Source organism: Hypoxylon trugodes (genome assembly GCF_022578975.1).
Source record: "Hypoxylon trugodes strain CBS 135444 unplaced genomic scaffold F4822scaffold_1, whole genome shotgun sequence".
NCBI lineage: Eukaryota > Fungi > Ascomycota > Sordariomycetes > Xylariales > Hypoxylaceae > Hypoxylon > Hypoxylon trugodes.
Window position 1 is genome coordinate 569,171 of NW_026250016.1, and position 24,601 is coordinate 593,771.

Consider the following 24,601-nt stretch of genomic DNA (forward strand, 5'->3'; position numbering starts at 1 on the left):
TTATTGTCCTTACCATTTTTGCTATTCTTTTGCTTACCGTTCTTACCATTTTTGCTGTTCTTTTATTTGTTATTCTAGTAATTCCTGTTGATTCTGTAATGCTTTATGTTACTACTATTGTTTCTCGTTCGATTATAGCTACTACTGTTTTCGCCATTCATGCTGTTCTTTTACTTATTATTCCTACCATTTTCGATGTTCTCTTTCCTACTTAAGTGATTCTTCATATTGTTGCTATTCTTTTTTCTTTGATTTTAGTTACTGTTCTTTTTGCTATTTTTAATGGTCTTTTCCTTGTTGTTCTAGTTTTAGCCATTATTGTTTTTGCTATTCTCTTCATTCTCTTGTTTTTTGTTCCTGTTATTTTCTTTGTTCTATTTTAAATTTTTGAATTAAATTATTTATAATAAGTTTAAGCCCTTTTATTATTGTAACTTTCTTAGCTTTCTTAATTAATATTATTTTTATAATTATTAATGAGTTTAATGTTTTTTTTATAGTTATTTTAATATTCTTAAGATATGTTATGGTTTTCTTATTATACTTATATTATATATTTGAAATTAAATTTTTTATATATTCCTCCATGGAGAGAACTATAGTTTTAACCTTCTAAAGTAATTTATTCATTTTCTTTCTTATATTTTCAGTTATATAACTTTCTTCGTGTGTAACATTTAGTTTTTTAGTTTTTTCAGCTACTTTCTTGGTGTTAGAAGCTTCCTGTTTTATGTTAAATATTTTATTTAATATGTTTAAAATTAAGGAAGATCTTTCTTGTAATTCTTCTTGCTGTTTGACCTTCTCCTCTTCTTCCTCTTCTTCTTCCTCCTCTTCTTCATCTTTGTCCTTATTTTTTTTACCTTTTTCCACCTTTTTATTCATCATTTCTTTGGTTTTTTTTTTTATAATTTTAAGTAAAGTTTTGGTATTTTTAATGATTTAATAGGTTTATATTATTGTTTTATTAGTAACTTTTATCTTTTTATCTAAGTCAATTTTAATTTTCAGGTTCTTAATGATGTTCTCTGATTAATTATGGTTGTTACCTATATTGTCTAATAGTTTAATGACTTATTTAAATTAAAGTATTATTTTAAAAGTAACATTCCTCCTTTTTTCAACTAGATCTATAGAATATTTATTAAATTCTATAATCTTTTTTAAATCTTTATTTAAATTGGATTCTATATCAATATCACAACTATCCTATTAATTCTTAAATTAATGAATCTTAGATTTAAATTTTTCTATCTTTTTTAAAACATTACAAACCTCTTTACAACATTCTAGACAAATTATAGACAACTCTTAGATTTTCTTGTTAATAATATCATTTAGATTTATTTTATGTAATTTAGACTGTTATTTACTTATAGGACTTGGAGTTGGGCCTTTATGTTTTTGTTTTTGCTATGTTTGAGCGATGCTTGTAATTGAGGGTTCTATTAGTATCTACCTTTTAGCCCATATCTTGGCTATTATTTTGTTTTTATTTCTTATCTCTTGAGTGTAATTTGAGGATAGGGTTCCAACTCTTTAATAAAAGATTTCAATTCTGGCAGCCTATGTTTGATTAAATTTATCAAGATCATTTCCCTCTTTTTAGCTAGGATCTTCTCCTATATTTGTATTTATTGATGCTAATATATGTAGATTTGATTAGTTATTGTCTCTTAAATTTTAAATTATATTGGCTTGTTTATATCCTGGTAATTCTATTTTATATTAATGAAGCTCTGTTTGTAGATAGTTATATTCCCAATTCTTATATTAGCGGCTATTACAATCCTTTTTTTCAAGTTCTTTAGAAAGATTGAGCTTGGTATATTTGAAGAGGTTGCCCTTCTCTGTTTTCATATGGTCCTGTAAGTTTCTAAACTTTATAAAATGGAAAAGCTAGTTTTGGTTAAAATTAGAATAAATAGATTCTTGTTGAGGCTCTAGGGTAACATCTTGTAAAGATGTTGTCCTTATGATAAGATTATTTTATTGATTAGGGGTCATAATCCTGTACTTTTAAACTAAAGTATGAAAGCTATATATAAGTTTGGGAATAATATAGCCATATAGTTAGAAAAAGCTATCTTTATATGTTTCCTTTTTGATACCTAGGTATATAACCTTTTTAATACCATATATACCTTAGATGCATTAATATAATTCTATTATATACTTTAATATTCTATATGTTCCCATCCTTGATATATTCTAATATAATCTAAATTTTATATATTATGATATTCTAGGTATATTAATATAATGTTTTAAAATCTTATATATTATAGTATTCTATATGTTCTAATCTTTAATCCATTTTAAAGAATGGTTTAACCTAATCTTTATATATTCTAATAACTTAGATATACCAATATAATATATATTCTAATCTATAATCTAGTTTTAATGTTCTAAACTATTTATTTAAGCCAATACTTTATAATTTGAAATTATATATTAAAATGTTAAATTTTTCTTATGTTAATCTGTAAAATAATTAAGTATAATCATTAATATGGATTCCGCCAATTCTATTGAATATGTATATTCATTTTTTATAAGTTATTAAAGAAATTTGTTTGAAGGCTTTATTGATGAATGGATTGAACTTGTTAATGCAACAATAATACTAGCAAATATCCCCAGTTTGTATTAATTTATTTAGTAGGTCTTTAAGGTTATTGGAAAGGTTATGTAAGGTGGGAATAGCATTTATTTAAATTTTTTTATTAGGTTAGGGAATATTTGGTTACTTTAATTAATTAAATTGTTAGAAGGGTTAATGAGGTTAGAGTGGGAATAAGAGAGATGAAAGAGAAAAAAAGAATAAAAAAGAGGAGGAATATAAAAATGCCACTTTAATAAGAAGAAAATCATGACTGAAATTATTATAAATATGATTAGGTTTGGCATAAGCCGAGCAGAATGGCAAGAAATCCAATGGATAGCTAAACGGTGGGTGTATTTAGCTGGTTTGTTGGTTGTCTTTTTATTGATATATTTGGAATTAGCTGAGGTTATTATGTACGTGGGAAATTTAATAAAATGCTGATTTAATAATTAATTTCTTTTTAGAAAGAGCTTTTGGGTATATGATAATACATTCTTAAAATCGCTTGCTGATTACGTTACATACAAAATCGGTCCCCATTTGACTTTGATTTCTCAAAGTCTCGATAATATGGTTGAAGATGCGGTATTAAACAATAATAAAAATAGGGATACGGGGGAATATTTTAAATTTAACATTCAATTTCTTAAATTAAAGAAGGGGTTTTAAAATATTTCAATTTAAATCAAATTAATTCTAAATATTTTATAAATATATTATAAATTTAGCAACCTAGAACTCTTTATTACTAACAATGATGGATATAAATACATCAAGGAAGTTCTGGACAGCCCCTTAAACCAAAAAGCCTTTTTATATTACCATAACCTATACAATATTTTTTAATACCATTAACTAAAATAAATAACTTCCTTCCTTTATCCCATTAAAACCTAATTTCATCTTTATCTTTAGTAAATGTAATTAAAAAATATGTGAATAAAAATATCTCTTTATGTAAAAAATCCATTGGATTAACAATAAAAGAGAATGATTCCAAGTTTCCACTATTATTAAAAAAATATTTGTCAGGGTTACTTTTGTTATATATTACCAGATAGATCAAATCTATTTGAAGAATTAGAGGGTTATTATATGTAATCAGCCGGTATGGACGTTCAGATTTAATATCTAACAGGATTAAATCAATAATTTCTGGTTCGGCGATATATGAGCCTTCAGAATCGGAACCTAACAGGATAGTATCCTTCAGTAAAGGTATGATTTGGGTTAAGGTAACAGCCTTCTTAGGCCTTTTTCTCTTAATTGATCATTAATATAGGCTTTTAGAGTCAGAATCGAACCACATTAAATCAATAATTTCAGGTTTGGTAATCATATTGCCATTCATGCAAATTTCGCTATGGGAAACAGAATCATCATTGATTACCATCTTCAATCTCCAAGGCAATATAAGGGATTCTTTAATATTTAATGAACTATATGATATAATAAATAGTTAAAAAAGGGGAGTGGGATAATAATAAAAAATTAAATCTAGGAGATTAATTAATAACCAAAGTTAAAAACCAAAATAAAAATTTATATAATTAATAATTCTTAAATATAACCAACCAAATATAACTAATCTATCAATAAAATAATATTAACAAAGGCAAATATTACCATAAGTTAACAATCCAATATAATAATATAAGGTAATATTAATCATTAGGTAGCCATGCAAGCTAAATCAACTACATTATGATCAACTAATAATAATCATATGGCTATACAAACAAAACCAACTACATTATAATTAATTAATAATGGCCATATAATCATACAAACAAAGCTAATTATATTATGATCAGCTAAGAATAATCATATGGCCATATAAATAAAGCCAACTCCATTATAATTAATTAATAATAATCATATGGCCATGCAAGCAAAGCCAATTACATTATGATCAATTAAGAATAATCATATAGTTATATAAATAAAGCCAACTCCATTACAATTAATTAATAATAGCCATATAACCATATAAATAAAATTAACTACATTATAATTAACTAAGAATAATCATATAGCCATACAAATAAAGCCAACTTTATTACAATTGGTTAATAATGATTATATGGCCATATAAATAAAGCTAACTACATTATGATTAATTAATAATGGCCATATAGCCATGTAAATAAAACCAACTGCATTATGATCAGCCAAGAATAATCATATGGCTATATAAATAAAGCCAACTATATTATAATTAATTAATAATGGCCATATAACCATGTAAACAAAGCCAACTACATTATAATTAGTTAATAATGGCCATATAACCATGTAAACAAAGCCAACTACATTATAATTAGTTAATAATGGCCATATAGCCATGTAAATAAAGCCAACTACATTATGATTGGCCAAAAATAATTATATAACCATATAAGTAAAGCTAACTACATTACGATTAATTAATAATAGCCATATGGCCATGTAAACAAAACCAACTACATTATGATTAGTTAATAATGGCTATATAGTCATGTAAACAAAGCTAACTGCATTATGATTAGCCAAGAATAATCATATGGCCATATGAGTAAAGCCAACTGCATTACAATTAGTTAATAATGGCCATATGGCCATGCAAATAAAGTTAACTACATTATAATTAATTAATAATGGCTATATGGCCATATAAATGAAACCAACTATATTATGATTAGTTAATAATGGCTATATGGCCATATAAACAAAGTTAACTGTATTATGATCAGCCAAGAATAGTTATATGGCCATATGAGTAAAGTTAACTACATTATGATTAGTTAATAATGGCCATATGGCCATGTAAATAAAGCTAATTGCATTATGATTGGTTAATAATAGCCATATGGCTATATAAATAAAGTTAATTATATTATGATTGGCTAAGAATAATTATATGGCCATACAAATGAAGCCAACTCCATTACAATTGGTTAATAATAGTCATATGGCCATGCAAACAAAGCTAACTGTATTATGATTGGCTAAGAATAATCATATGGCTATATAAGTGAAGCCAACTCCATTATGATTAGTTAATAATGGCCATATAGCTATATAAATAAAGTTAATTATATTATGATTAACTAAGAATAATCATATAGCCATATGAATAAAGCCAACTACATTATAATTAGTTAATAATGGCCATATGGCCATATAAATAAAGCTAACTGCATTATGATTGGTTAATAATGGCCATATGGCTATATAAACAAAGCTAATTATATTATAATCAGCTAAGAATAGTCATATGGTTATACAAGTGAAGTTAACTCTATTATAATTGGTTAATAATGGTTATATAGCTATGTAAATAAAGCCAACTGCATTATGATTAGCTAAGAATAATTATATGGCCATATAAATAAAGCTAACTCCATTATAATTAGTTAATAATGGTTATATAACCATGTAAGTAAAGCCAATTACATTATGATTAACTAAGAATAATCATATGGCTATATAAGTAAAGCCAACTCCATTATAATTGGTTAATAATGGCCATATGGCCATGTAAACAAAGCCAACTGCATTATGATTAATTAATAATAGCCATATAGCCACGTAAGCAAAGCCAACTACATTATGATTAATTAATAATGGCCATATAGCCATGTAAACAAAGTCAACTATATTATGATTGGCTAAGAATAATCATATAGCTATATAAATAAAGCCAATTCCATTATGATTAGTTAATAATGGTTATATGGCTATGTAAGCAAAGCTAATTACATTACAATTGATTAATAATGGCCATATAACCATATAAACAAAGTTAACTATATTATGATTGGCCAAGAATAGTTATATGGCTATATAAATGAAGCCAACTATATTACGATTGGTTAATAATGGTTATATGGCTATGTAAATAAAGCCAATTATATTATGATTGGTTAATAATGGCCATATGGCCATGTAAGCAAAGTAATATTAAGCTAATAACCTAATTGAAATGTAATAATAAGGGTAGTTAATAATGGTCATAAGATTTAGCCAATTCAGTAAATTATAAGATATCATTATTGGTTAAATAAAGGGGGAATTTCATAGTGAACACATAAGTTAGTAGAAGGATGTCATAAAAAATGTTATAATAATATTTATATGGCTTTAAATTATGAATAGCCTAATCAGGAATTACAATATTGATATAGTATTTTCTATAAGGCCTTACATTATGATTTTTTTTTTATATCCTCCAAATCAGATAATAATTATCAAGATAATAAGCATATAGGATATTAAATAAGAAAGCTACCTAAACCTTATAAATTAAATATAAGGTAATAGGATTACCTTAATAACTTTTTTAGGTTGGTTTATTTGGAGTTCTCTTGAGTTTAATATAATATTATATTTATAAGGTTCTGACATTCCGTTTTTTTTCTGGAAATTTTGTTGAAAACTAGTTGCTAATTTCCTTCCATGACAGTCCATCTTCTTTAAGTTTAACAAGAAATTTATCTTCTTCAGAAATGTAACTTCTTGAGTGTCGCTTTTTAATAGACGGTTTTGAATAGAGGTCTCTTGGAACATAATGTTTGTAGCTTTTGCATATGTCTAAGGTAAACTCTATTTAAAAAGTTGTGATATCATAAAACATTATCTGTTTTAGAATAGTATTAATAGGTCATTTCTTAAACTTGGTGGTGGTGGTAGAATTCTCTTCCTTATTAGAACATAAGAGGATAAGGCCTTTATGGTATTTATAAGGTGGTTTATCTTTGGTATTTTAATATGATTCATTGTCGGTATTCTGATTAGGTGAAGAGCTGTTTTTATATTTGAATTTATTAGTAGACTTCTCATATGTTTTTTTCTGATTTTTATTTTCTTTAATGGCAGGTTTGGGTTCGAATTGGGAGCCCTAGTATGGAGAGGAAGGTATGAAAGCCTAATCATTATTTAATAGTAAGATAAGGGATAAATCTATAAGAGTTAGCTTTATAATATAAATATAAATTATAAGTATAGATTTTTATTATTATCATCTACCAATTATTAATAAAACTTGGAAATTGAAGGGATAGATTTATTATAATCAGAAATTATAATTAGGTTGGTAAAGGATAATAAAGGCTCAATAAAATGGCCAAAGTTAAAATTTTAAAGAGAATGTTATTATAAAGATTTAGTTAAAATTTTTAAGGTTTTTATAGATAGGGAAATCTAGGGAAATAGAATTTTCTTATTTTCTTATTTTAATATGTAAATAAATAAGTTCTGGTTATCATATGATTTATTAAGTTCTTGTAATTCTATCAATTATGTCCATAATATTAAGGGCTGTATAGGATTGTTATAAATTATATATATAAATGTATAAATCCCAAAATGCCACCTAAAACCAGCCAATATGCAGGAAATAGTGGCTCCTGGCTTGCCACAGCATTCCTGTAATCCCAAAATTAAATTACACCAGTCATTCAATATATTGGAAATATCCTTGTGAACTATTAAATTAAATAGCTATCACTATACTAAACCATAATAAGATTTGAAAGCCAGGTTTATATCTAATATATAAGCTATATAATCAATTGGATCAAAGGTAGAAAAGAGGCATCATAACGAGGTAATGTTAACAGTGAGAAACTGGAGGTCTTACAATACAATATTTAACATTTATTGTAAATTGGAATGGGTATGATAAAATAGATATTATAGAATAGGTAAGGTAAGTGAAGAATGGATAATAAGGAAAGAATAAGCAAGACTAAGTGATGATAGAAGATATAAGTAATAAAAGGAATTTCATGATCTTTATAAATATGTAGATATGAAGATGTGTATTGAAAAAATAAAATAAGAAAATGAAGAATTATAAAAAGTACGAAAAGGAAAAAGTTTTTTATATCGAATAAAAAGGAAAGTGGGGTGGCGCTAAACTTAAAATGTAAAACAGTATGTTCTCTTTTACAATTAAAAATTTATATAATATTATTATAAAAATATAAATCAAATTATTTATATATTATTTTATAAAAAAATGAAATAGAATTATCTTAATTAAATATATCCAAAAATATTTAAAATAAATGTTATAAACAATTAATATTACAATATAAAAAAAAGATTAATTATTTTCAAAGATAAATATAATATTTAGAAAATAAAGTAATATTTTTTTTAAAAGAAATAAAATATCTAATAAATCTATTATAAAAAATGATAAATATAATTAATAAATAATAGAATATAATAAAAAAATTAGTAAAAAATTATAAACTTTATTAAATAATAAACATAAAACAATATATTTAATATATTAGTCAATTCAGGATATATAATAAAACTAATTAATCTAAAATTAATCAATAAATAAAAAATATTATATTAAATAAAAAAATGTTTTATTAAGTTCATAATATTAATAAAAGCTTTATTATTGATTTATATTTTAATAATTTATTAATATTCTTTTTTTAATTATTCCTATTCTTTTAATTCTTTTAAATTTTAAAAACTATATTAAAATATTTTTAAATTCTTTTTTTTAATAAATTTTTAATACCTAAATTATTTAAATATAAAATTAATTAAAAATCCTTTAATTTAACATTTTAAAAAACATAATTATTTTTTTTTATTTTTAAAATAAAAAAAATAAACTAATGGTAATATCCATCCTATTATACTAATAATAATATAATATACATTTATTATATTTTTAAAATTATAATTAAAATAATATAAATAAAATATAATATTTATATTAAAACCAATTTTATTGATTTATTTTAAAAACTTTATATATTCCTATCCTTAATTAATATATTTATATTTAAACAAAGATTAATAAATATAATGGAGATTATAAAAGAAAATTTACCAAAGAAAAAATCTTTAAAAATAAAGAAATCTAAAAAAAAAAACAAATTAATATTATAAATTAAATCCTTTTATAAAAATATAATCTTTTAAAATATTGTTCATTTTTAAAAAAATAAAATAAAAATAAAATAAAAAAGATAATATATAACATAAATAAAAATAAATAAAAATAAATAAATGTGATAAACTTATGTCTTAAAGAGATATAATCATTATTAAATTTAATTAATTTAAAGTATCTTAATTTAAAAGTAACAATATTAATAATAAATTAATTAATTAAGTACATTCTGTTTATTAAAAAAGTTTAAAATCCGTTTATTATATTTAAATCAAAATCTTAAATTAATAATTAAAGAATTATAAAAAAATAATTAAATATATAAGAAATGTTTATAATTATATAATTATTCCTTTTTCCTTCTCTTATTTTAAAGTTATTATAATATATTAATTTAAAGTTTAATTATAATAAGTTATTAATGTTTTATTTTATAATTTTAATAAAAGTTCCTTATAAGCTAATTTATGATAATAAAAATATATTATAAATAAATTTAATAATGATTATACCTTTTTAAAACATAAATTTATTACATTTTAATTAATATTATATTAAAAATATATATTTAATAAATTATTATTTTTTTATTTTTTATTAAAAAATTTTTTAAAAAAAAATATAATAATTTAAAAATTTTTAAATAAAATATTTACTTTTACTTTTATTTTATATATAAAGTTATATATTTTAAACTTTTCATTTTTATTAATGTAATTATAATTATGATGATATACCAGAAGGTCATAGGCATTATATAGTAATGAATCTTTAAATTAAAAGAACTAAAGAATAAATATCAATCTAAGTCCCTAGGGAACTCCTTGAGGTTATATACTTCATCGCAATGCCAACTCACTCAAGGCTGTGTCTTAAGCTTCAGCTTTATTGGGCCACGAGCCCTCATAATAATCGTTATAAAAAGGTAGAAATTTGTTTCAACCGTATAAGCATGAAACTTATTCATTTATCTACTCTGATATTTACTCTACTTTTAAAAATAGACGATTTCGCGAAGCTATTCGCAATTAAAAAAGTTGACTTTTAGTGTAAAATGTGTTGCACATGGGGGGGTGTTGCGAAAGGGGATCCACACGGTTACTTTATGGTGCATGACATACTTCAAGCTGTTGGGATCTTGTTATTACTGCATTCAATGATGTTGGATATCCAGGCTAAGTCATTGCTCTTACATTGCCTTCTTCTAATGACTGGTCGGAAGATGTTGGCCTCATTCGGAAAACAATCTCTAGCCTCGTTCACGAGTATGATATCGTTATTGTCGCTCATAGTTTTAGTGGAATGACTGGTGGCACGACACTTGAAGGCCTCGATAAAAAATCATGCCTTGCGAGGGGATTGAATGGTGGCGTTGTGAGATTGATTTATATTACTGCCTTCCTCGTGCCCGAAGGATTCCAGCACTCAGCATATGGTACTCGTGACAATATGCTTCCTGAGATGAAGACCAACTTCGAGGTGTGTCATAATGATTCCATTCCCATTTGCTGCCCGCTCTTATCCTACCTGTTGACTTTTGTCTTCTGACCGTTTTTGATACTAACTATATCGCTTCCTTCACTGATGCTAGGCTGGAATTGTCACCGTTCTGCCTGAGGACGCCAAGGAAATGTTTTGTCAGGACTTGGATGATGCAACCGTCGCTGAACTGAGTAAAGATCTGCGCCCACACAGTCTTGGTAGTTACTGGTGTACTACTTATATTATATGTACGAAGGATAGGCCCACTACGGTATCAACGGAACACTACCTAATTGATACGGCAAAGGCGAGCGGAGCGCATAAAAATTGACAACATTATATAGAAATAGATGCCGGCCATTCTCCTTTCTACAGCAAACCCCAATGGACTGCGGAAACTCTTATCAAGGAAGCGAGTCGCCACGTCTAGGTGGATGGTTAGATGATTTTGTTTGAATAATGCTGAATCACCCTCGGGTAACACAAACTATTATACTTCGCTTACGAGGCAATGTTAATAGACCGACAGTTGATCGAGAGCTATACTAATTATCAAATCTGAAAATATTTTATTTACAGGGTGACTATATAGTATTCACTATAAAATATATAAGGACAAAGATGGATGTTACATTTATATGTTACGGTGCTGTTGTTAGTTTAATTGTAAGCATCCCACGTGAGGGGACCGAAGCAGAAACGGTGCTATCGGACAGCGTTGCCTCTACCGAAGCTACGGATCGCGTGTTATCCGTGACAAAAGCCTCCGCGGTTGCTGGAACGAAGTCCTTGAACGAAACCTTGACGTTCTGCTGCGACCCAGAGTTGAGGAACACGACGACGACGGAGCCATCTGTGTTCTTGAATGCCGTGATACCGGTGTTGGATACGCTGCCTGACGTGCTGACGCGATAAGCCCCGGGTCGAACAAATTTTGACCACATCGCAAAGGCCCAGAGACGTCCGGATGGTGTGATTGTCTTTGCGTCACTTGCGACAAGATAACTACTGGCTTGACCTTGATTCACTTCCAAACCCTGCCTAAAAGATGTTAGTGATTCCAACACTTTACATTTCGGGATATTCAGGTATTCTTATTTTCAATCGGGGGATTAAAGGGGGTGGCGGGGGAGAAGGGCGTGCCAAGGATATACTGGAGAGTAAAAGGGAAGTTAAGCATTAAGAACAGTGATGGCAATTCGTCTAAATACTCACCAATAAATATAAGCAGATAGGTTGGCATTTGCGAGCCCATTATGGATTTTGTTCGCCCACGTGAAGCCTTCACATTGACCACCATTACTATACCATGTGGCACACCAGCGTGATTGGAGATCGGCTGCCTCTGTCTGCCACGTCTTCAATTTCGTGGAAATTATCGAGTTGGGGTCGCCGGTGTACATATGAGACGTTATGTATTTTAAATACTTCTCCATGCCAGAGGAAACGAGGCCTTGGGTGATTGTCTTCTGGGAATTCCAGCCCACTTGGGTTGTGAAGTGTCAGCAAACAGGGTTTATGGGGAGACTGGGTCGCAGGCCTCCTAGCAAAATCTTACTTACTCGCGTCGCAACAAGTTAAGGACACGTTGTTAAGGCCATTCTTGTCAAGAGTATCGTATAGGATGGGAATAAAGGACGAGGCCTCGTTGGCGCCGGATTGCATTGACGAATAACTTGTCCTATAGAGGTAAGTTCAGCATGACGGCCTTCATCTTGAATTAATGCAGGAACCCACACGTAATCTGGTTCGTTCAAGAAACCGAGCTGGGTGATAGGAATTCCACGTTCGCTGTAGAATTTCACGTATTGGACGAGGAAGTCGGCGTAGGCTTGACGCCAGTCCCCTGACGAACAAGTGTGGCCTGGTGTCCCACAGAGATAACCCCCGTTGTTTTCGTTGTTATTGGTCTTCATGAAACCCGGTGCGCTCCAAGCATCGGCGTAGATAGTCTTGATACCATATTTCATAGCCTGTTGACTGAACCAAACTTGGCCACGGTCATCGTCATTGAAACTGTAGTTGGCAGCCGCAGTAGGCCCGCCGGGGCTTTTAGGTAAGATGCTGTCGTCATTCGTCGTGCCAGAACCAATCCGGTTTCGAATTATGGTCAACCCTGCCCCAGTGGTAGTGTTGAATAAGTAATCAAGGCCTTGCTTTTGAAGGTCCCCAGATAGAAGATCTCGGAACTCAGCTGCGCGCCCGAATGCTTGCGACACACCGAAGCCATCTATCTGCTGTAGCGTGGAAGCGACGTTAACCGTCACAGTTGATTGGGCATATGTTTGACCTAAGCCCGCGGCAAGGATAGCGAAAGTGACGAGAGATGCCATTGTGCCGGTACGATAAAGAAACAGCTCAACACATAATAAGTAGGTAACCTAAGTCGGGGGGGTTGTGGTTAGCCCTTTATATAACCGAGGTAGCTGGATACAATTAAATTTGGTCTCATCCCACACGTCTTTTCCCAGGGGCCAAGACTTCCCCAGAAATTACTATGAAGTTGCCAAAGTAACCTAATCAATAGTACGCCGTTGATTCGGTGGCCTTGAGCGGGGAGGACAAATGCCACGAGGCTCGCCAACCGCTCCATGAGCGCGTAGGTGGTGTACCTACCTAGGTAAGCTCATATCTGGAAACAAGAAGCGCCAAGTTTTCCATTAATAGAACATGGAGCTTTCTGTACGCTCTAGTCTCGTCGCTAGCTAGAATAAGCGACGGAAGCTCGTTCGTGGAATTGGTAAAACAGGTCAGAAGCCGCACGGAAAAATTCACGCCGGCTAAAGTGCATATGCAACGATAGCTAGATCTTAGGTGTAGAAAAGGTGTAGAAAAGATAACTTCGGAGCATAGAGCTGTATCCGTGAATGTTCATCGTAGTAGTCATACCCAAGGTTATAGTGTCAGTTATAGGCTTAAGTAGTTATCTCGTCAGATCACAATGTCGTAGTGTGAGTATCTCTGAGTCCCCGGGGTATCAAATTATGAACCCCCGCGCATAAATACCATTTCTTCGCTCCCATACTTCTAGCTTCGTAATAGTGTATTAAGGTGTATTAGAATATTGAAGTTCTGAGCCGAATAACAGACAAGAGGATCCAGAGTTATGCTGTGGGCTTTGGCTATGGGAGTAGAATAATATGATCTATTCAAAGTACGAACTCCCTTGAGCATACTTTAATATCAAACGCGGTAGTTACTTGTATGATTGTATATAATTAGTTCAAGTTGTCCACATGCGTGGCGTGGTATACTTTGGAGTTGCGTGTATGTTTGTGATAACGATGCTCTTGACGATGCTCATAACTAACCAAGGCATATTCGATCATAACGGAATTTCAAACATCGCTATACGAGAGATTCCCGAGTCCTCTGTATTCACATCGTTATGTACCAAAGACTCAAAGAGAGGTCAAGAATTATAGTTGTCGCTCGCGAACGATAGCTCATCCCGGAAGGCTGTCTTAGAGGCTAGCAACATAGTGACGAAACCTTGGCTGTGTAGGTATGGATTTGATTGCTTGTAAATAAAAACCGTAATGTAAGATCCTGATATTAGTTTGTGTAACTGGAGTTTTCCACGTAGGAGTGTAGTTATTGCACCTACCAACTTCGCACCAAGTGTATCCCGCCTAGAGGTAGGGAACAGTATCGACTAATGAGGGTCAACTGAAATGGGCAACGTAAAGTCTCGCCCCGTCTATTACAGAGCCGCGTCGGGGGGATCATATTCGAAATACATCAAATTCCCGCAGTCTAAGTCCAGATCGGGACTTGTGCATGCTTACACTGCCACCACTAACTAGCAACGCCCGGCTATGCCGCTTCCCTCCGCTGGTTGAAATGGATACGTAATGTATTAATGTTAAGACAGTATCGTGCGGTAGGTCCTACATTTCCATGATAGGACGTTATTATGGTGGGAAGCCAGAGGTTTTATCATTAGCCTTTGATCAATCGACTGGAAAGCTAATCAATGGGATACAATGAAGAATTTCTTGCGTACGATAATAAGCAGAAATCTGAATTAGGGTAGGATTGGAATCCTAACGCTACATGTGCAGTTCTGATAGAGGAGAAATGCACCAAACTGCGACCGAAGGATGGATGGTTGCAGATACTTGTTGGAGAAATAGCCTCGTTCCTCCTGGCTTGACTTCCATCGAGTCCGCCCAGCCCAAGGGGTGCGGTTTTGCCTAGTTTGAAGCCAGGCGATTGATCATCCGCCCCGTACTATAACCACCAATGCCAACCTCGCCCTTGATTAATGGTTCGCGGCCTCTTACTTAGGCAATGTAGGGCGATATGCATAGTCGTCCAGCCCACCCGTGTAACCCACACCGATCGACCCCAGACCTAGGTAACAGTGGTAGGGCGACTTCCTTCCCCCCTACACATTCTTATTGGGCAATATGAACTGGCACACCGAACCCAGGTGCATGCTAATTGGGCAACCGCCGAGATATCTACGTAATATGTAGATGTATGGTGGTGGGCATGAGTGGCCGATGTTAGGACTATGCTGGCGATATCGAATGTTTTCTAATTGAACGGCGGTGACGCCCAAATCTATACCATTTCCCACCAAGCTATATCGGCACGCTAAGAAGTGCAAAAATTCCCTACGAGGTGTCGTCAGTTATGTATTATCTTAGATGATATAAGCTTGAGAATTCCTTCTCCATCGTTCTGATCCCCCTTCTCGAGGGGACTCATTGTTCATAATGATTTCAAAATGAAAGTCACAAGGTCCAAATAGACATCCAGGCATATAGGATAAATTCCTCCATTGTTAATCCTAAATACTAATTTCCCAATTCTGGGAGACTCGATATTCGGAACAGATCGACTGGTCAAGCATTAAATTGGGTTATCTGCCCTTTTCTCTTCTACGTCGGCAATCCGCTCTCGTCCCTTTCGTTTATTGTTAAGATGGCCGGAAATGTGGGTGGCGCCTTTCGGATCAATGACCCTCAGAGAACCGGAATACCCGTTCCTCAAGCTGGGCTTCGCCTAGTGGGTCCGCCGCTGGCTCCTTTACGAACTGGCCCTGCGGCTGGTATGGCTGGTAGGCCATCTGTGGAAATATCGGATGTAAGCCGTGATCTACTAACGGTAGACGATATGAAGAAAGAGCTTACGGAATACGCCATTTTCCGCTTTGAGAAGATGCCCATGCAGAATAGATATGACGAGGAGGGGAACCCGCAGGTGTCTACCTGGGATCGAGCCATTCGAACTCGGGTTCCCGGCATGTCTCCGGCGGAGACAGCTCGCCAGATACAACATCTGAATAGGTACACGCGTGCTCTTGCTGATAAGTTGAAGTCGGTGAGTCCGGTACTTCAGCGCCAGATTGATGCAGCACAGGAGTATCTCAGCATGCACAATAATCCCGACCCGATAAATTATTCTTGGGTCCTTGTCCAATTGGATCACCAACTTCGAGAGATTCATTCTTATGGTGCTGCGGCAGGAGTAAATCCTTCGCAGCGTCATAGGCACCATGGTCTAGCCAGAAGGCGATCCCATTCCCAAACAAGTGGAAGTAGGGGAACATCTTATCAACGGATTTCGCTCACGGCTTATTTTAAGCGGATACCTAAACCGAATGTCGACATTACCACGCTTTACGAAGCTAAGAAGAGAACAACATCCTTCCCTCAAAACCACCAAGCAGCCCACTCACAGCAGCAGCAGCCGCATCACCACCAAAACCCAGCTCATGGCCCAGATCCACCAACAATACCACAAGGCGCTACGTCTTTGGGAGGTGGTGTATCGCTTGGGATAAACGGAAATCGTGGCTCGCCGTCCATGGCAACACGCCCCAATAATATTGGGATGCAGGGTGATAAGCCCACCAACAATGGTGCAGTAGGCAATAGGGGACATGGCCAAGGGTTTACCAGGAAGCATGGCGATTTCGAAAGCGATTCGGATTACTCCGATTATTCGCCATCTGATGGATCCTCTTTCGGCAGCCCGATGACTCCTGACACTTCGCGGTCGTCTGAATCATTTAACTACGATAAAAACCGTAAACATGATCAAAGTAATGGCCGGGTACCGACTCGGAATATAAGTAGAAGACGTGACGAGAATGGAACGGGTCGGGGTCCTTCTAAAGGTCGCCAGTCTTTCAACGCTCAGGACGGCTCTAGGATGCCTCCGCCGCCGCCACCTACTGCGTCTTCTTTCGATATCAACAGAGTAAGAGACGATGCCTTTCTAGCGGGGATGCGCCATGGGAGGGGTGACATGCAACATGCTCAGCAACGTGCGTTCCGCGAGGCGCAACGCTCACGACTTAACCCGCGTATTGTTATGGGGGCGAGGTCGCCGCAGTCCCCATATCCTAGGCGTATGGCCAGCTCCGAGCACGACGGGCCTTACCATTGGGGGGAGCTCGACGATGAGATATCTCGGTTTAATCGCCTATCGCTTGACGACGAGGAGTATGGATATGATACTGTACTGAGAAGAGCGGACGCCCGTCGAAGGAGAGAGTTTGAATATCACCAACAGCGTGGATCAGTCTTGAATGATGATCCATTCGATGATCACAACGGGCATCCTCACCCGCGACACAGAAGCAGACGGTATCGGGAACCTTACATCTCGGATGGCTCTGATAGCGATATTAGTCTATCGCCAAGAGGTTATAAGCGATTCTATTATTGACGAGTCGCTTGATTTGATTGAGGTGGATTCGTATGATATTCATCTGTTATATGTCTTTTGTCGATATAGGTATGTTAGGTTGTATTTGCTGGAGGTTTCTGTAGGTATGTGAACACCGGTAGGCTATAATGTGTGTATTATTATCTTATATGAAGGAGTAATGTTGGATATATCAGTATTGTTGTTTTTGTTAGGAAGGGAAGCTTAAAGCATGTGAATTTGGGGTTTAAGGATGCTGGATTACGGCGTTGGGGATGCGGATGCGGGAAGTATATGGTACCTGACGTAAACGTGCAGTGGCCGTCTTGGTTACACGTATAAAGTACTCCGAAGTATATTATATTATATGTAGGTGCAGGTGCGGATGAGGGATGAGTGATTTCGTGGTGACGCTACTGCGGGGCTCTTAGAAGCTTTTCGAGAGACCCGAGTGGATGGAGGGGCATATTTTAAGCTGCAAGTGTTCTCTAGAGTATTTTTTTTTTGCGGTAGGACCCCGCCTAAGGTGGGCAGGTGGGCGGGTGCATGGGTTTGGATTTGTACCTATGAGAGATCCCCCCGTCGTCCGTTTTTGTTCCGTTTGACATTGTTAAAGCTTCTCTTCCTCCCGCGTTATTTTCTATACCTCCTATTCCATATCTAATATATTTCCACCTACCACCTCGAATATCCGCTTGAGAACATATTACACTATTACCGAGTTGATCATTAGCTATTTATCTCGTTGTCCAGCATCATGGCGCGCAAGTTCTTCGTTGGCGGCAACTTCAAGATGTAAGCCGGACCCCTCCATATATGAACGGAAGACCCATATACCTACCTACCTCCCTGTATTTCTATTTTGAAATCGGCCTCGGTAGTATCACATAGAATATACTGCTCAATATAGCTATGCGATTAGACTAGCATCATAGGAGCTAACATAATATTTGCCTCGTCTTTTAGGAACGGGACTATCTCGTCCGTCAAGGAGATTGTCGAGAACCTGAACAAAGCCCAGTTGGATCCCAACACCGGTTAGTGACTTCGTTGCTTTCTCTCTAATTCTTCGTATCTACTATAGGAAGAATAAGGCGTTGCTCACATTTTACTTGTACTACTAGAAACCGTCATAGCTCCACCTGCCCTCTACCTCCTCCTCGTCCGTGAGCACGCCAAAAAGGAGATCGGTGTTGCTGCACAAAATGTCTTCGACAAGCCCAACGGTGCTTTCACCGGAGAGATCTCGGCCTCTCAGCTTAAGGACAGTGGCATTGATTGGGTCATCCTTGGTCACTCCGAACGACGGACTATTCTAGCTGAGAGCGACGAGACCGTGGCTTCGAAGACCAAATTCGCCACCGAGAACGGCGTCAGTGTCATCTGGTGCTGTGGAGAGTCCCTAGAGCAGCGAGAGGCCGGCAAGACCCTCGAAGTTATTGCTACCCAGCTTGCAGCTCTCAAAGCCCAGGTCTCGGATTGGAGCAAGATTGTCGTTGCCTACGAGCCCATCTGGGCTATTGGTACCGGCAAGGTAGCTACTACACAACAGGCCCAGGAGGTGCACGCTTCTATCCGCGCTTGGTTGGCCAAGGAAGTGAGCCAAACTGTCGCGGACGAGACGAGAATTCTATATGGTGGCAGTGTTAGCGAAAAGAACTGCAAAGACCTCAGCAAGGAGAAGGACATTGACGGCTTCCTCGTTGGTGGGGCTAGTCTTAAGCCGGCCTGTGAGTATTTCCTATTCCCTATTGTCGAGTCTCTCTGTGCTATTGAGCGGGGCTAATAAATTCCATAGTCGTGGACATCATCAACAGCAACTTATCGTGAGCGAGAAGGGCTTCGCGTGGCTAGCAAGATGTCGGTTTTAATTAGAGGGCGATAGAGTATGGAAATTTGGGCTCCTCGTAGCACGATGCGTAAAAGCAGCGGCGTTTCCCTTGTTTGCCATCGTAATATAAAAAGTACAATGAGAATAGAATCACATCTGGGACTGAAAAAGGATTCGTCACTATGGGATATTGACGAGTAGAAATGTTTCGTGATCATAGATTTCGTTTGACAAATGTCGCTTCCGATTTAGGATGTTAGATCTCGTGGTATAATGCGCCGTCAACAGTGTTATACATTTTGCTTCGTGAATTCTCCAAACCAACGGTAGTGGTACAATGAAGATAACCCCAATCCCAGTCCATAAACCCTTGGTACAGACTCCTTATACTGGCATACCGTTGCCATGGTAGGGACTCCATACTCCTCTCACACTCTGGTTGATACTTGTGACTGGCTTGTTGATTCTCTTGATCTTCTCTCCACTCGCGTCTCGTAGTAATTCAATCTTTTTTAAGATTTGTAAGGAATCCATGTTCTTTACGCATATAGATTTTTCTTTGCCATTTATGTAGTGGCCGATGAGTAGGGGGTGTTTTCGGGGTCTAGGAGACAGGGCGAATTCGATTTGAGGATGCGAGGCGGCGAACTTGGAGAGCTGAGATTTAATAAAGGAGCTTTTGGGGTATATTGTTAGAACCGAAGCCGAGTCTTTTCGTACGATGAATAATATTTCTCTTACTTCATTCCTCTTGAACTCCCAGAATGATCACAATAGTGAACATCTATTTTTCTGCATTGTAAAATGAAGGCACCAATGCCATTCTGATATTCTGTCAGCTTATTTCTTTAACTGTAGATTCAGACGAAATAGAAGAGGATTTACCTGGCCGAATGAAACCTTCTCTAACGCTTTGATTGTCATTGTTGCGCCTGTGGAATTGGGTTGACGACAAATATGTTCCTACTACTTGCCTGGGTGTATTTAGTCGTGATATTTTTTAATGGAAGAAAAAGATATGAACAATGTACATTTTATTAGCCAATCACAAGCTTATATCAGTGGCACACTAAGCAGTGCTATCCAGACCCACGTAGTTATGTATTTGTCGGGTGTAGACCGGCTAAAGCCAATGATACGATAGGTGCATATAAATATGCTTACAGTGATAAACTGGCGTAGTTGTACTTGATAAATGAACTTTTGAACCTCTGATTAGAAAATAAAGGTACGTACCTAAGTTTTCCTTGGAATGGACCAGCAATTGGAGAGGGAAGAGAGATGGAGCTCTTAATGCAATTTCCTCGATTCTTTTGATTCTTCTTTCCCCATCGACGCGAAACATCATCACCCATTCTCTTTTTTTTTTTCTTCTTCCTTCTCTTTCTTTTTCATCCATCAATGAAATCATTTCCTTCTCTCTTCGAGTCGCTCCTTGTCTCGCCATAATACCCTCCCGTCTCCACCGAATTTAATTATTCACTGTAATTTATCATCTCATCATATCGTTTCGATAACATAACAACATGACCGACAAGCTGCCCCCTAACCTTCTCGCGCTCTTCGCGCCGCGACCACCTTTGCGATGGGTGCCTGCGCCCGACTTCCCGCCCGAGCAGCGCAAAACACACCCCATCACTGGCCTTGGCGAATACCTTCCCGCTCTCGCTGCATACAAGGATAAAGATGGATATCGTCCTACCGAGAGCTGGTTACAAATGCGCGACAGAAAGAAGCTGGAGAAGAAGGCGAAACAAGAGAGGATGTTGACAGAAGGTCCTTTGTATTGTTGGTCACCACCTTGCGCATTTATTTATTTGTTTCAAAATAACGAGATATTAACCTGTTCATGTGTATCGCAGACAAACCTAACGAAGATCCTAACATTCGCGGCGACCCATTCAAGACTTTGATTGTCGCCCGACTTAGTTATGACGCCAACGAGCACGACCTGGAGAAGGAATTTGGGCGCTTTGGACCTGTTGAGCGCGTATGTGACAAACCCCTTTTCCACATTTCACTGCTAACATGTTTCTAGATTCGCATTGTGACCGATACTCATGCCCATGAGAAACCCAATAAGAAGAAGAAACCTCATCGCGGATATGCTTTTGTTGTTTTTGAACGTGAGAAAGACATGAGAGGTAATATTACCATTGATTTTTCCCAGATTATCCATTCCGATCCGTCGGGTCTGCTTAACCCATGTCTCTCACCTGAGATCTGGCCCTCAAGCTTGCCTATCTCCTTCCCTTCCCCCCTTTCTCTTTTTTTCGCCCAGATAAGGTATGATGCGTTGGTAGGGTTTGACTGACAAATGCGCATTGCTGCGCACGTGCGACTAGCTGCTCTAGATGGTTGCGATGGCATCCGTATTAGGGACCGCCGAATTAAGGTAGACGTTGAGAGAGGCCGAACAGTTAAGGGCTGGAAGCCTCGTCGTTTCGGTGGTGGCCTAGGTGGTCGGGGATACTCCAAAGCTGCTCCTCCCCAACCCCGAGGACCTGGATTTGGAAGTGGCTTTGGTGGCCGCGACGGTTTCCGTGGAGGTTTCCAAGGCCGTGGAAGAGGTGGAGGGGGATTTATGGGTGGTCGTGATCGCGGCTTCCGAGGAGGAGGAGGGGGAGGAGGAGGCGGCGGCGGCGGTGGTGGCGGAGGAGATTTCGGTGCTGGTCGTGATCGTGGATTTGGTCCGCAGAACGGTTACAACCCGCCTCCTAATGCGCCAGCTGGCCCTAACTGGGGTGGGCGCCGTGGATTTGGTGGAGGTGACCGGGATCGTGGTGGATCAAGCGGTGGGTATGACTCGCGCAACGGCAGTCGCTCATATGATGATAGATCAGGCGGAAATCGTGACGGAGGCAGATTCGGCGGCGACCGCGACCGTCGAAGCGGCGCTAATTTCGAGCCGGTTCGTGGCGGACGAGAATATCGAGACTACGACCGGTCGAGAGAGGACGACAGCCGAAAACGGGGTTACGAAGGCAGCTATGAGGATCCGCGTAAGCTACGACGCTACTAAGCCGACTGACTTTCTTATCGAGGTAAGAGTCCGTCTGTCTTGGTGGGTATCTTCTGTCTTCCCGTACTTCTGCGTCTCTATCCATCATCGTCATCACTACCACCCCGACTCTTCCTTCTGCCTTTCGACACCAAGGGTAAGCAAGGGTAAGATCATGTTCTTGACAACTACCAAATAGACGACAGCTGCCCTCAACAATAACAACAACAGCCCGGCGATAAACCAAAAAGGTAATCAGGAGGTTAGCAAATCCCTCATTTGGTTGAAATTCGGATCGACTCTTATTCAGTTGTGGTTGACGTTTAATGTCCATTTTTGCCTTCGGAATCATCACGACATCCTTTACTGCTACCGGAATTGGAGAGGTAATACGTTTTTTCTACACCCTCACATGTACTCTATAATGACCGTAGGGAATAATTGCAAGGTCTAGCCATGTCGCACATGATAAATGGCGCGAATAGTTTCCCCCAGGTAAGGTCGGAGGTAAGAGAATATAAGACAAGCCTACTGACCGGGGTATTCTTTCTTGCTAAGGGGGGAAGGGGAAGGGAGGAAAAAGGCGTTGGGGGTGAAGAAAAAGCAACGAGTCAACGAGTTCATTCGAGTGCCACATAACCATAGCTTGTTTGCCTTATGTGTAGGACCTGATCATTTGCCGAATATTGTAACATAGCCGATAGTAGTCACGAAACACAATGAATGCTAGTAGCATCTTAGATGACTTATTCTAGCTTGCCTTGTTGTAGTGAGCCATGCCTTGATCTCAGTATATACCATTAATGAAATATGTACGCGTAAAATCTCGATCGTAACCCCCGTTCCCTGATTTTTGCCTCTACCAAACGCCAACAAAACCATGGTATCGCCGTTAAATGCAAACGCACCCGAGAATACATGGGAAAACGAAAAAAAAAAAATAGAGCTGTATCACCAGAACGGCTTTAATCACTTCCCTCATCATTGCCGTCTTCAACACCATCCATAGCTTCCGGGTCGACGGGGGTAACTTCGGTAGTAGCAGCACTCCAATAGGCGAGGACCTTGATCTTGAATTCGCTCAGACAGACGCTGAACAATTTGAGCAGCCTAGTCTGGCGCGAATCGAGTACGTCGCCCGTACGACATACAACGTATCCGCCATCCTGCTGGGGCCCCTCCGGCCCTTCTTCTAGCACAACACGGCCCTTGATCATACGAACGGGGACACCGAGGCGGCGCAACTCAGGCTCAAGGGTGTGACCGATGGGGACATCGTGTTCGGCGGGTACCTCGCCGCCAGTGGCGTAGACGGTGCCGTAGGGAACGACGAAGTCACGCGGAGCTGTGGCGCCGGCGCGGGCAAAGTCGACCTTGTCTTGGGATAAAGTCTCGAGGAAAGGGAGTAATTGCTCGGGGGCGCGGTTGGTGAAGAGTAGACCGACGGTACCTCGTATGTAAGGGGTCAGACGGTAGACATTGTCGGCGTAGCTATCTTCGGGGCTGTGGCCAAGAGCGCGAGCCATGAGTTTGGTCTTGCCGAAGAAGAGTCTAATTATTATTAAATTTTTTTACTATTAGAAATGATCTTGTACTTGTATATTTATGAGAATGGGAATTACATACCGGCTATCGGATAATTCTTGTCTTATTTCTTTTAGGTAAGTATTGCGCATGTTGTCGACGGCGAAGACGAAACATTGTTGGTATTGGGGAATGCATTCTCGGATATTCTCGAATAGACGGTCCTTGTGATCGCGGGTTTTCTTGTTGACTTGGGTCATATGAACGACCTTGGATCGCTTAGATTTCGGCATGTTGAATTGGTATTTGTGATTATTATTTTATTTTATTTTATTTTTGTTTCCTTGATATTCGTAGAATGTGATCTTGTAATTCTTTGGTCTTTTTATTTTTTTCAGATAAAAATTCCCTAAAAGATTAGAAAATTCCTAATCGATTAGCGGGCGGTCTAGCTGTGCCCCGCTGAAGCTTATAATACCTGGAGGGGGACCTTTTTCACAACTGGGGCGCTACATCCAACCAATCACATCGAATTAAATTCCTTGGACACGGATCTAAGAAAAACCCGACGGTTTGTTATCG

General features: G+C 36.8%; 7 protein-coding genes across 7 annotated transcripts; 4 read left to right on the forward strand and 3 right to left on the reverse strand.

The window, feature by feature from the left end:
• The first annotated feature begins 10,350 nt into the window (after positions 1-10,350).
• F4822DRAFT_384034 (uncharacterized protein) lies at positions 10,351-11,617 on the forward strand. The gene is made up of 2 exons (XM_051456488.1): positions 10,351-10,997; positions 11,110-11,617. The coding sequence occupies exons 1-2, from the start codon at positions 10,821-10,823 to the stop codon at positions 11,329-11,331; spliced, it is 399 nt and encodes a 132-aa protein (XP_051319016.1). The 5' UTR covers positions 10,351-10,820; the 3' UTR covers positions 11,332-11,617.
• Positions 11,618-11,641: 24 nt separating this feature from the next.
• F4822DRAFT_435611 (glycoside hydrolase family 30 protein) lies at positions 11,642-13,333 on the reverse strand (the record flags this gene model as incomplete). Its single annotated transcript, XM_051462222.1, has 4 exons — positions 11,642-12,041; positions 12,216-12,486; positions 12,563-12,681; positions 12,738-13,333. The coding sequence occupies 4 exons, from the start codon at positions 13,331-13,333 to the stop codon at positions 11,642-11,644; spliced, it is 1,386 nt and encodes a 461-aa protein (XP_051319017.1).
• A 2,721-nt stretch (positions 13,334-16,054) lies between these two features.
• F4822DRAFT_384044 (uncharacterized protein) lies at positions 16,055-18,292 on the forward strand. The gene is made up of 2 exons (XM_051456489.1): positions 16,055-16,077; positions 16,142-18,292. Coding segments are annotated over exons 1-2 (1,545 nt in total). The 5' UTR covers positions 16,055-16,075; the 3' UTR covers positions 17,685-18,292.
• Positions 18,053-19,622, forward strand: F4822DRAFT_5158 (Triosephosphate isomerase). The gene is made up of 4 exons (XM_051463594.1): positions 18,053-18,458; positions 18,630-18,700; positions 18,788-19,393; positions 19,462-19,622. Exons 1-4 carry the CDS (start codon positions 18,421-18,423, stop codon positions 19,491-19,493), a joined length of 747 nt encoding a protein of 248 aa, XP_051319019.1. The 5' UTR covers positions 18,053-18,420; the 3' UTR covers positions 19,494-19,622.
• A 256-nt stretch (positions 19,623-19,878) lies between these two features.
• Positions 19,879-20,418, reverse strand: F4822DRAFT_423715 (thioredoxin-like protein; the record flags this gene model as incomplete). Its single annotated transcript, XM_051460019.1, has 3 exons — positions 19,879-20,170; positions 20,236-20,318; positions 20,380-20,418. The coding sequence occupies 3 exons, from the start codon at positions 20,416-20,418 to the stop codon at positions 19,879-19,881; spliced, it is 414 nt and encodes a 137-aa protein (XP_051319020.1).
• A 383-nt stretch (positions 20,419-20,801) lies between these two features.
• F4822DRAFT_384048 (RNA-binding domain-containing protein) lies at positions 20,802-23,239 on the forward strand. Its single transcript, XM_051456490.1, has 4 exons — positions 20,802-21,282; positions 21,357-21,484; positions 21,533-21,638; positions 21,840-23,239. Exons 1-4 carry the CDS (start codon positions 21,021-21,023, stop codon positions 22,514-22,516), a joined length of 1,173 nt encoding a protein of 390 aa, XP_051319021.1. The 5' UTR covers positions 20,802-21,020; the 3' UTR covers positions 22,517-23,239.
• F4822DRAFT_384051 (mRNA turnover protein 4) lies at positions 23,240-24,471 on the reverse strand (the record flags this gene model as incomplete). Its single annotated transcript, XM_051456491.1, has 2 exons — positions 24,122-24,471; positions 23,240-24,046 (listed from the first exon to the last, which is right to left on the reverse strand). Coding segments are annotated over exons 1-2 (773 nt in total), but the record flags the coding sequence as incomplete, so codon positions are not given.
• Positions 24,472-24,601: the final 130 nt, after the last annotated feature.

Excerpts from the sequence above, each read along its gene's own strand:
- F4822DRAFT_384034 (XM_051456488.1), top strand. The coding sequence starts at position 10,821 with ATGACTGGTGGCACGACACTTGAAGGCCTCGATAAAAAATCATGCCTT. Across the intron at positions 10,998-11,109 it reads AGATGAAGACCAACTTCGAG|GCTGGAATTGTCACCGTTCT; the intron begins GTGTGTCATAAT and ends CACTGATGCTAG.
- F4822DRAFT_5158 (XM_051463594.1), top strand. The coding sequence starts at position 18,421 with ATGGCGCGCAAGTTCTTCGTTGGCGGCAACTTCAAGAT. Across the intron at positions 18,701-18,787 it reads CCAGTTGGATCCCAACACCG|AAACCGTCATAGCTCCACCT; the intron begins GTTAGTGACTTC and ends TTGTACTACTAG. Across the intron at positions 19,394-19,461 it reads GGCTAGTCTTAAGCCGGCCT|TCGTGGACATCATCAACAGC; the intron begins GTGAGTATTTCC and ends TAAATTCCATAG.
- F4822DRAFT_384048 (XM_051456490.1), top strand. The coding sequence starts at position 21,021 with ATGACCGACAAGCTGCCCCCTAACCTTCTCGCGCTCTTCGCGCCGCGA. Across the intron at positions 21,283-21,356 it reads GACAGAAGGTCCTTTGTATT|ACAAACCTAACGAAGATCCT; the intron begins GTTGGTCACCAC and ends TGTGTATCGCAG. Across the intron at positions 21,485-21,532 it reads GCTTTGGACCTGTTGAGCGC|ATTCGCATTGTGACCGATAC; the intron begins GTATGTGACAAA and ends ACATGTTTCTAG.